The sequence below is a fragment of the Psammomys obesus genome, unplaced genomic scaffold (assembly GCF_907164565.1).
Source record: "Psammomys obesus unplaced genomic scaffold, mPsaObe1.curated_primary_1811, whole genome shotgun sequence".
NCBI lineage: Eukaryota > Metazoa > Chordata > Mammalia > Rodentia > Muridae > Psammomys > Psammomys obesus.
In genome coordinates, this window is record NW_026585504.1 from 22988367 (window position 1) to 22998898 (window position 10532).

Sequence of the window (10532 nt, forward strand, 5' to 3'; positions counted from 1 at the left end):
AATGGCTCTTCATGTTCTTTTTACAACAGTAAATATTAAACATTTTTCCAAGCTTTTTTCTCTTGATGTATATGGGGGGGAATTAAGGGAGCCACTTCACATGACAACAATATCATAAGCAGACCTAACGAAATTACTAATTCCTTAATTTTTTAATACCATGTATTTCAAATTACCTCAATAATTGTGATTTGCATTTGTTTTTGAGGCCGTATCTCACCATGTTGCTCAGGTTGGTGGCCTATTTGTAAGCACAACTGATCCCTCTACCTCACTGTCCTGAGTTCTGGGACTACAGATGTACACTATCCTACCCAGTCCCTACTATCTCAGAAGTGTCTTTTTATAGTTGTTCTGGTCACTGTAGAAGCCAAACCAAACTTACACACTGCATTTGTTTGGAACAGCTCATTTTAATCTATAAAAGTTTCCTTCTTTATCACTCTTCTTCTCCCCTGTGCCATTTATGTTTTGAAAAATCTAGTTATTAAATAAAATTTCTCATATTCTGAATTTGGCTGATTGTTTTGTGGTACAGAGTAGCAGTGGTATATTATCAAGTTTTAAAATAAGCCATATCAAGTTTGTTTCTTCAGTCTATTCATCAATCACAGTTCACACATCCCATGTCTATGGTATGTCTTGAGAATTCTACTAGCCTTAGGCACCAAGGTACCTAAAAAGTATGCCATAATCAAGGAGGAGGCAGAATGCTATATATTTTAATGTTAATATGGGGTACAAAGATGAGGAGGAAAACAGTTGTAGCCTTAAATCAAAATGTTTTGGAAGGCCAGGAAGATGGATCAGTCACAAAGCTCTTGCTAAGCATACATGAGGACCGGAGCTTAGATTCCCCAGCACCCATGTAAAGAGTTGGTGCAGCACTGTATGCCAATCTAACACTGTGGAGGCAGAGGCAGGGTGATCCTTGGGCCCTGCTGGCTACGCAACTGGCCTAGCTGAACAGATGAGCCCCAGGTTCAATGAAAGATCCTGTTTTTAAAAGTACGGTAAAGAGTGGCTGAGGAAGACAATGTTTCCTCTGGCCTCCACACACCCATACATATCTCTAGCCCATGCTTGCACATAAACATATAGACCCACACAAAGATTTTGAATATGTGATACTAAAATGTCTTTTCAAAAAAAAAAAAAATCTATCCGAGGATGCTATCAAGTAAGATAAAAAGGTACCAGATCGATATTTTTATGTTATCCATTTTACTTCCTTATACTATGTCATAAATGAGCAAAAGTGAAACATGGGAGGCAGTCAATAAGCATTAATAGTATATCTAAGAAAAGGGTGTATGCAGTGAAATTCGTTTGTCTTGGCTTTGGGGGAAAACAGATGATGTTTATTTGAAAAATATAATTTTTAAATGCCTGATGAAGCAGAGAATTGATGGTGCACCCTTTTAATACCAGCACTCAGGAGGCAAAGGCAGATAACTCTTGTGAGTCCAACTCCAGTAAGGTCTACATAGCAAGTTCTAGGCCAGCTAAGACTACATAGTGAGACCTTGTCATAGAAAACAAACGGACAAACAAAAGTTCTTGGAATTTTAAAACCACAGTCCTATGAAAAGCAAAACACATCACTTTCCAAGTTTCTCACTCTGCTCTAACCCTCACATTTGGGATTGGACAAGGCCTACTTATACCATATCACAGAACTGGGAGGCAACTTCCAATTACAATGTAGGTTCCAAATGTAGATAAAATATTCTGTAACATTCTCTAGCACTTAAGAAAAAGCTAGATGTGCCCTAACCATTTTGGTGCACTTTGGTTCACCTTTCAAATGCCAGCTCAGATATGAAAGTGTTTTCCATGTATGCAGCATTAATCACTCTTCCACTTTGAGTTGTGGTCAACACTGGCTTCACAACTGAGCTAAAGAGTTGGCTTTTTTTTTTTTTTTCATATTAATGAAAATAAATCTCTAGGAACGGGACTAGGACAGAAACATTGGAAACAATTCTTTAGATAGTTATAACATACACCAGATGAAGCTTTTCTGCTTCAGTAGTTGCCTTTCATTTCCCTTTATCACCATCTTTCTTTCTGTGTTTTTGAGACAGGATTTCTCTGTGTAACCCTGGCTGCCGAGGAACTCAGTGTGCAGACCAGGCTGGCCTCGAATTCAAAGATCTGCCTGCCTCTACCTCAGAAGTGCTGGAGGAAGAAGTGTGTCACCATCTCTGGACTTTCACATTATCTTTTTAACTTCTGTTGAATTTGTCTGTTTGGGTATGTCTCGAAGTTCTTCAACTTACTATTGAACACAAAGTAGAAGTGATAGCACACATTATACTAGGTACAAAAACTGTTCCTGCCCCTCAAAAACTTTACAGTGTGGTTGAGAAAGGTAATATATAAATAAAAACAACACAGTGATGTAGGTACTGAAGTTAGTGTAGAGTAGTGATATGGACATGAGACCTTATGGAGTTGACTGCAATATAGGACTGAATCAGAAAAGGTATCAGAACTCCTTGAAGGCACTTACCCAGATTGTAGCTTTTAAGTGGCATTTTTTTTTTTTTTTACAATTTAAATGTTGTGTGATGGATTAAAGACTAACAGTATAATTTGGAAGTAATTTGGTGCAGGCTGGGCATGTAGCTCAGTTGATAGGGTGTCTGCCTAGCATACAAGAGGCCTTGAGTTCCATCTGCAGCATCACATAAACTGGGTGTGGTTGAGTAGGCCTTCAATCCCAGCACTTGGGAGGTAGAGGCAGGTTCAAGCTCATCCTTGACCACACAGAAAGTTCAAGACCAGGCTGAGCAACTTGAGATCCTTTCACAAAAATAATAAATTTGGCAGAAGAGAAAATTATGATCTTTTATTCCATATTTTTAATTTTAACAGTGTATATAATCCAATGTAAGGTTTATCAAGAGGTGGAAAGCAGTTAGACCAGGAATTAACACATAATACTGCCATAAAAGAAAAAGACTAGTTAAGGATTAGTTAATTCTAGAACTATAAGTTTTACCAAGTCTATCTTGTCTCAAGACATTAGAACAAACAAAATTGAGGAACTACAACTATGCTGGCTTCCGGATCACTTAAGGTCAGGAGGAACAGTATTTCCTGAGACCGGAAATGGTAAGTCACTCTAATTTTCACAAGCCAGTGGCCAAGGCCATGTTTTGTTCAACTTCAGTAGAATAGAATTTTTAAGACTCTTAAAGATTCTTAAGGAAAAAACTTTTTTTTTTCTTTTAATATAAAGATTACACCGGTCAGAATGTGGCATAAAAGTGACAGTTCTCAAACTTTACCTGAAAAAAAATATATCTTATTTCTCTTTGCATCACCCCTTCCCACTAAATCAAACGAAAACTTTTAACATAAGCCAGCCTGGTTAGTTCAAGGTCAAGTATGGAAAGTGGTCCACAGGAGCAGAAGTGGCTTCTATATGTCCTGACTATGAAAACCCAATACAATACACAAAATAGTTATCTGAAGCTCAGCAGTGAAATAAGGTGGGGATTGGGCACTAGAGGCCTCTTTGCAAGTTCTGTTCAGCGGAACAGCCCCTCCTTGAGGGTACTCAGCTACTTTAAAGAATCTAGAGAATCATAACTATAAAAAATAATTTTCTGATGCACAGCTAAGTCGTTGGAAGAGGCCACTAAGACACAAGCCTCAAAAGCTGACAAGAATCGGAGCCCAAAGCTCTCTAAAAAGCACATATCCAGCCTGTTAAATTTTACAGTTTTGGAGTTTCTGTGTTGTAAGCGATCTGAGTCTCTGTTACTTGTCTTGAACCAAAAATTAGACATAAGACAAAAATGAGAAACTCAAATATACATTTCCTTGCCCTCTTTGCCGGATGCCTTCCCACGCCAAATGACTACTGCAGTGGCCTACTACAGTAGTTATTATTCCCAGACTCCTAAGCATCACAGAAAAGGGGGCCTTAATTCCTGGTGATTATTACAAAACAGAGCAGGATAGTTACCCTGCATGAACAACCCCGTGGTCGCAGCATCCTGTCTCTACTTACCCTCGGTAACTTCCTGGGGGTTAGAAGTCCGGTCACTGGAAGGATCTAGGGCAACAGTAGCCAGAGAAGTGGTGGCCCCAGACAGTTCACTCATAGGCTCACTACGGCTTGTCTCTGGCACACTTTCTCGGGAACTAAATCTCACTCGGGAACTAGATCGAGAGCTGAGGTCCGGGCTGGTGTCTGACAAACCCGGGATGTCATCAATCTTTGTTGGTGTCACCATGAACCGAACTGAAGACATCTTGGTGGTGGTTTCTGGAGGATGCATTTTTTTTTTTCCTTTTTGACAAAGAAAAAAGCAAAGGCTCACAAAAACTCTTCCTCCTACGCTAGCTACTTTTGATTGCAAAAATAGAAAACTTAAAAAAAAAAAAAACAATTATCTTGATTTACATCCCACAAAGACTCAATTAAGAATCAATCCTTCTACTTAGAATTCAAGCCAACTGTTTTATAAAGTGCACCACCAGTAACTGAAAAATAATTTTTGAGAAACAAAATGAGAACAAACGATGCTAATCCTGTGTAATTAGATTCCTTCAGGATCCTAGCTATCCTCCCCTGGTCCAGGGCTGAGGGCTCCGTGCCATGTTCCACAGCAGCTGGTGACGCCTCTCTCTGCTCAACCCCCGGGTCCTGATGAGGTAGTTAGTCCTTTATCTGCTGAGTGTCCCACCGTTCTAGCTGAGGAAAGAGCATGCAGGCCCACCCTTATCAGAATATAGCGTGGATCAATCAGATTGCGGAAAGGTGTGCACCGGCCACCTGTTGTGTATCAGGTGAATACCCCACAGGTCTGGCTGGGAGGAGATGTGTGCTGAGCCACCCGATGTTTTTGAGGTCGATAATCCACTTGGGTCTGGTGAAAGAGATGCGCATGCATAACGGGAAAAATACCCCCACACTACAGGATGGAGAAAGAGGAGAGCAACCAGAGGATGCCGGGGCAGAGTCGATTCCTGCCTCCCAGAGGTCCGGTCCTAGCAGAGGAGCTGGAGGCGGCGGCTAGTGGATCAGGGAAGCTCCTACAGCAGCTCCGGGTCGTGGCAGGTCGTCGAGTCCCTCGAGCCACGACCGCTCGCGGTGTTTGCTCTGCGTGTGACAGGACGCGCTTTCCCCCCCGGCCCGGCGCGGGTGGCGTCTCGCCGGCTTTCCTTGGCTCTCAGCCGAGAAGCCCGCCAGGCAGGCTGGTCCCGGCTAGGAAGGAGGTCGCAGGTGCGGGATCCCGCGCCAGCTGATGCGGGTGCGCGCGCAGCTCTTGTTTACTAGCCGCTAACTGTTTCCGAGCCGCGACGCGCGGGAGGACCCCTCCCCGGCAGACGCCCGAGGCCGTTACGTGACCTCGCCGCCCCCAGCCCCGGGCGCGGCGGGCTGTGCCCGCGCCGCCGCAGCCCTCCCCTTCCCGCCCCACTCGTTCCTCATTCGAGGTTAACCGTCCGGAGAAGTCTGGGGAGCAGCTGGAGGGCGGCGCCGTCCCGCGGGCACCAGCAGCCCCGCCCGGAGTCTGCAGCGCCGAGACGGATGGAACGCGCCTGCGCGGGCCGGCGGCTCTCACAGAGAGCATGACGGGAACTGCAGTCCGGGGTCTGCTCGCCTGTGGCGGGATGCTTTTTCCTGGGTCCCCTGTGCTGTACTTCAGTCTGTAGCTCAGAGGCAATCAATGCCCAATGATCCCGAAACCACAAGGGCCATCTCTAACTAGAATATCTCTGGAAACCTTAACTTTCTGGTACCCATTCCTCCCATTACCGTATCTATTTACCCTAGATGTGACCTCTGTAAAATTTCAGCAATCTTTTCTAAAACACTAGCGTACTTCCATCTTCAATGTAGACTACATTCCCCCTTCTTGTTCCTGTCCTTTTGAAAATCGCAAGCCAGACTTAATCGTCCATTAAAGAGAACTATGCAGACATGGAGAAGACATTTTTCTCCATTTCCAATGTTTGACCTACTTTACTGTCACTAGAATGTTTAATGCATGGAATTTAATAAATTTTAGTTCAACAATGTTTTGTTTGAAAACTTCCTGTAAGTTTGATCAAAAATGCATAAACTAGCTGGAGCACCTCCCTTGGTTCCTCCTAGGTGCAAATAGTTAACTAAGCACAAATGGTCAAGGGGCTAGAGAGACCACTCAGTAGTTAAGAGAATTTACTGCTCTTGCAGAAGACCCCAATTCGGTTCCCACTTCTCACACGTGGCTCATAAAGCCTGTAACTCCAGCTCTAGAAGATCTGACCTCTGCTGGCACTGGACAGAAGTGGTGCACTTACATACACATAAAACATTTAAAAAATTTAAGTCATGGATCAGAAGTGTCTTAAATCCTGGGTCTGGAAATCCCCTTTGATCAAATGACAATTCCCAGTTTAGTTAAATAGTCTGGGTATAAAATTAAATTCCAACTAAAATGTAAAACTGTATTAACTTTTGATAGAGGTAGGTCTTTTGGATAGACATACCCAAAACCCTATTCTATCACCAGTGGGGGTGAGGGTAAGGTTAAAAAATGTTTTGTTTTTGTTTTTAAGCACTTACCTTTTAAGGTGTGCACATGTAAAAGAGTCCTTCTATATCTGGGTCCCAGGGATTGAACCCAGGTCTGCAGGCTTGGCAGTGATGTACCTTTGCTGGCCAAAATACCTTTTATGACCTTTGGAGACAAAGTGAGATAGTACATGCAGCACAGGATATCTTCAAACTCTTTATGTAGCAGAGGATGATTTTCAATTTCTGACCTGCCTTCACCTCCCAAAGTGCTGGAATTGTACAGGGAGCACCACCAAACCTGATCTTCTATATGGCTTTGTGCATGTTTGAAAAACTCTCAAACCTACTGTGTTAAGGACAGCCTCAGCTGTCATGTACTAATTTTAGTACAATACTAAAACTATAGTCATGAATGAGGTAAGAAACAAAATTACTTGATACAAGTCAGATGATTTTTTTTTTCTTTCTTAACAGTCAACAGCAATCCTGAACTTTCTACCTAGTGACTATTCAGCAAGACTGTAGAATACAGTAGCCATAAAGAAAGCCTAAAATTAGTGGCACTGGGGCTAGAGAGACTGCTCAGCAGAGGACCCAGGTTTCATTCCCAGTACCCATGTGGCACTAACAAGCAAAGCACCCCTAACTTCAGATCCCAGAGATCCATTGCCCTCTTTTGTCTCTTTGGGCATCTGAAACAAATGTGGTACACATACAAACACACAGGCAAAACACACATACAAATAATAATAAAAAAAACCTATTTAAAAAAATTAGAGGCAGTAAGCATAAACACATTCAGATCCGATATCCCAGTCAAGGAATGAGAAGACTTTAGATAGTGAGCTGGTTAACTTGACAAGGAGGGGAAGAGGCCAACTAGCCTCTTGAATGCCCGAATACAACATTTTACGTCACTGACACTCTAATATAAAATACTTGGATGAAAGATCTCTTAGGTTAGGCATGCCTCTAGAGAAAACCTTTAATCATAGCACTAGGGAGGCAGAGGAGGGTGGATCTCTTGAGTTCAAGGCCAGCCTGGTCTACAAGATTCCTGAAAGTGAGGTACTGATCACTTAGGCTGCTGGGCACGGTGGTACACGCCTTTAATCCGAGCCTTTGGGAGGCAGCAGGCACATTTCTCTGTGAGTTCAAGGTAACTCTGGTCTACATAGTCAATTTTAGACTACACAGTAAGACCCTGTCTCAAATATAATCACTTATTGCCTGTAATCCCAGCACTCTGGAAGGCAGAGCCAGGTAAACATCTATATGTTCAAGGCCAGCCTGGTCTACAAAGTGAGTTCAGGACAGCCAAGACTGCACAAAGAAACCCTGTCTTGGAAAAAACAAAAATCACTTAAGCCTGTCCCATGGTAGTCACTGAAGTCCTAAAACTTCTATTTCTCAAAGAAAAATTTACACACACACACATGTAAAAAAAAAAAAAAAAACAAAACACTAGATTGGAAAACAACAAAATCCTTTCCACATTGCTGCTAGCTGCCAAAGAGAATAATATATGGAGGCTAACTAGAAAGAAAAGTATGTATATTTCCAGAACAGTTAAGTTTGGTCAATGACAGTCCCACTTATGACAGCGGAACAAACACTGTGTATTTATTAAGATGCTCCACCACCACTTGGGGACTGGAGAGATGGCTCAGAGGATAAGAACACTGTCTGCTCCTTCAGAGGTCCTGAGTTCAATTCCCAGCAACCACATGGAGGCTCACAACCATCTATACTGAAATCTGATGCTCTGTTCTGGCATGCAGGCACACACGCTGAGAGGACATTCATACATAAAAGAAATAAATTAAAAAAAAAATCTTAAAAAAAAAAAAATGCTCTACCACCAACCCCTTAAAATAAGAAAAACAGAACTAGAAAAGTTGGATGCCTTTACTTCTCATAGAAAGGGGGGAAACAGTACCAGTTTACTAACTTCCAATCCAGTCTTTGTGCCTTTATTATTCTTTGGAAAATTCAGAATGTTAGAGGGACTACAATTTACTTCAGATAGTATTTTTTTTTTTTTTTTCAGCGACTGCTGACCACTGTAGGAGTCTTAGCCTTTCTTCCCCAACATCCCAACAGTTAGCGCACAGGTCTCCTGCTACAGTAAGGCTTTTAAGCATTTTTTTAAGTGGCCTTGTACTAATAACTGAACTAATCCCCCTCTATCTTTTCCTCCAACGACACACAAAATGAACTTTTAAGTTATTGTATCTTTAATAACCGGGCAGTAAGTCAAAACATGAAAGAAAAAAAAAAGTTAAGACTGTTCCTTTCATGGGCGATGCCCATCACTATCTAATCAATCACGTAGTTAAGATAAGATAGCATTCCAAACAGCAGGGGAAGGCTTCGCGGCTCAGGATTGAGACATCTGGTTGCTGATAATCGGCCGGGGGGGCGGGCAGCTCAAGAGGTTAACGAACCCTCAGAGGACAGGTCGCGGTTGCTGGGTCATAAGCACTTTGAAGCGTCTCTTGATGGTGATTCGGTGTCTTGAGTATTTGTCGTCTGGGGAGAACCGAGCAGGATGAGCAGAGCAAGTCTGTTGTCCCATAGGGTCAAATTTCTGCTCAAGAAAAGAAACAAAATGATCTCAATATATGAGTGGTGTGATAGGAAGGGGGCAAGAAAACGGGAAACCTGAAGCTAGAAGACGTGATGGTCAGAACAAGAAACCGCGCACTGCCCATATCTACCACGTTTTGGCCTCCACATGGCTTCACGTACCGGGTTGCGCAGGCCAGTGGCCGGTTCAAACCGCTTCTCCCACCTAAATTTCTCGTCCTCCTGATATACAGATGTTTCACCCCCTTACCTTCAGCGTATAGACGCGATCGCCCTGCTCGTTGAGGTAATACTGGAGAAACATGACTGCACCGCAGCAGACAGACGCCAACCAATATACAGACAGACGCCTTCCCCGGAGTGCACCGCCTCAACTGTATTCGCCAACATCCTTCCAGTCTGGCCGGAAGTCTTTCTAAGGCATGCCGGGAAATGTAGTCCATTTCTCCAGTCATATCCAGGTGACCAGAAGGGGGCATAGTAGAGCAAGACTTGGTTGGCCTTGAACTCCAGCTAGCAGCAACCTTGCAGAGTTAAGATCCATGGAATTGACCACTCTGTGCCAGGCACTGCCAGGCGTTAGAAAAGTGGGGATGGAGTTGGGTTGAATGTTGATGCATCCAGTCCTATCTTTAAGCTCAAGTTGCACACCCATTTCATAGGCACCAGTTTTCTAGTTCCTGGAGAAACAAGGGCTCCAGGATTCTCACTCTCCTATCTATATCCTAGGGAAAGAAGTAAGGTGTTTTTTTTTTTCGACCCCCTACTTTTACATCCGGTTCCCCGCCCATTTCAAAATATTGGCGGTAAAGAGTGCATGATGGGTATTCGATATTATGCAAAGCGAAAAGAACGTAAAGTTTTTCTTATGAAACTGGTGGATGTTGTTTTAGAGCTCGAACCAAGATTCAAACTAGGGACTCGACCACAAATTCGGCTCTTTCTTATATGGTGAGTAGCGGATAATAGCACAGTAAGGTACCCCTACTTTCCAGTTTTTAAAAGAATGAAAAGTCTTATAAGAATCTAGTTTAAAGAAATAAAAACTAAAATCAAGATATTGCAAAATGATCATTGCAGCACTATTTATAGGAGCAAAAATATTGGAGCGTAAGTTTGTAGCCAGAAAAACTTACGTGTTTTTTTTTTTTTTTTTAAGTAATGAATGTAGTTGGTTTGCTTGCCGTTGCATAAGATATATTTAAAAAACAAACAAACGAAAACAGCGAGTTTAACACGAGATTGTACCCCAGAAGTCGGGAAGCTAAGGCGGAAGGATCCCCAACATCCAGGAAGTTCAAGGCCGGCCTGGTCAGTAATCCAAGTAGTGACACCCTGTTTTAAAGCGAGAACCAAAGAAAAGAGAGAGAGAGTGTTTGTGTGTGTGTGTGTGTGTGTGTGTGTGTGTGTGTGTGTGTGTGTG

At 42.8% G+C, this 10532-nt stretch overlaps 2 protein-coding genes across 3 annotated transcripts in view; both read right to left on the minus strand.

The window, feature by feature from the left end:
* Positions 1-4341, minus strand: part of Slc12a6 (solute carrier family 12 member 6) — a 91309-nt gene extending 86968 nt beyond the window's left edge. For both annotated transcript variants that reach the window (XM_055599130.1, XM_055599122.1), the window contains exon 1: positions 4025-4341. In XM_055599130.1, the coding sequence (XP_055455105.1) occupies positions 4025-4295 (271 nt within the window). In that variant the 5' untranslated portion in view covers positions 4296-4341. The remainder of the gene's footprint in view (positions 1-4024) is intronic.
* A 4393-nt stretch (positions 4342-8734) lies between these two features.
* Nop10 (NOP10 ribonucleoprotein) lies at positions 8735-9500 on the minus strand. The gene is made up of 2 exons (XM_055603872.1): positions 9360-9500; positions 8735-9110 (listed from the first exon to the last, which is right to left on the minus strand). The coding sequence occupies exons 1-2, from the start codon at positions 9411-9413 to the stop codon at positions 8970-8972; spliced, it is 195 nt and encodes a 64-aa protein (XP_055459847.1). The 5' UTR covers positions 9414-9500; the 3' UTR covers positions 8735-8969.
* Between the last annotated feature and the right edge of the window lie 1032 nt (positions 9501-10532).

What these genes read in the sequence shown, in the direction of transcription:
- Nop10 (XM_055603872.1), bottom strand. Translation starts at nt 9,413, where the DNA reads ATGTTTCTCCAGTATTACCTCAACGAGCAGGGCGATCGCGTCTATACG. An exon ending in ATCGCGTCTATACGCTGAAG is followed by an intron (nt 9,111 to 9,359) that starts GTAAGGGGGTGA and finishes TTTCTTGAGCAG; the next exon opens with AAATTTGACCCTATGGGACA.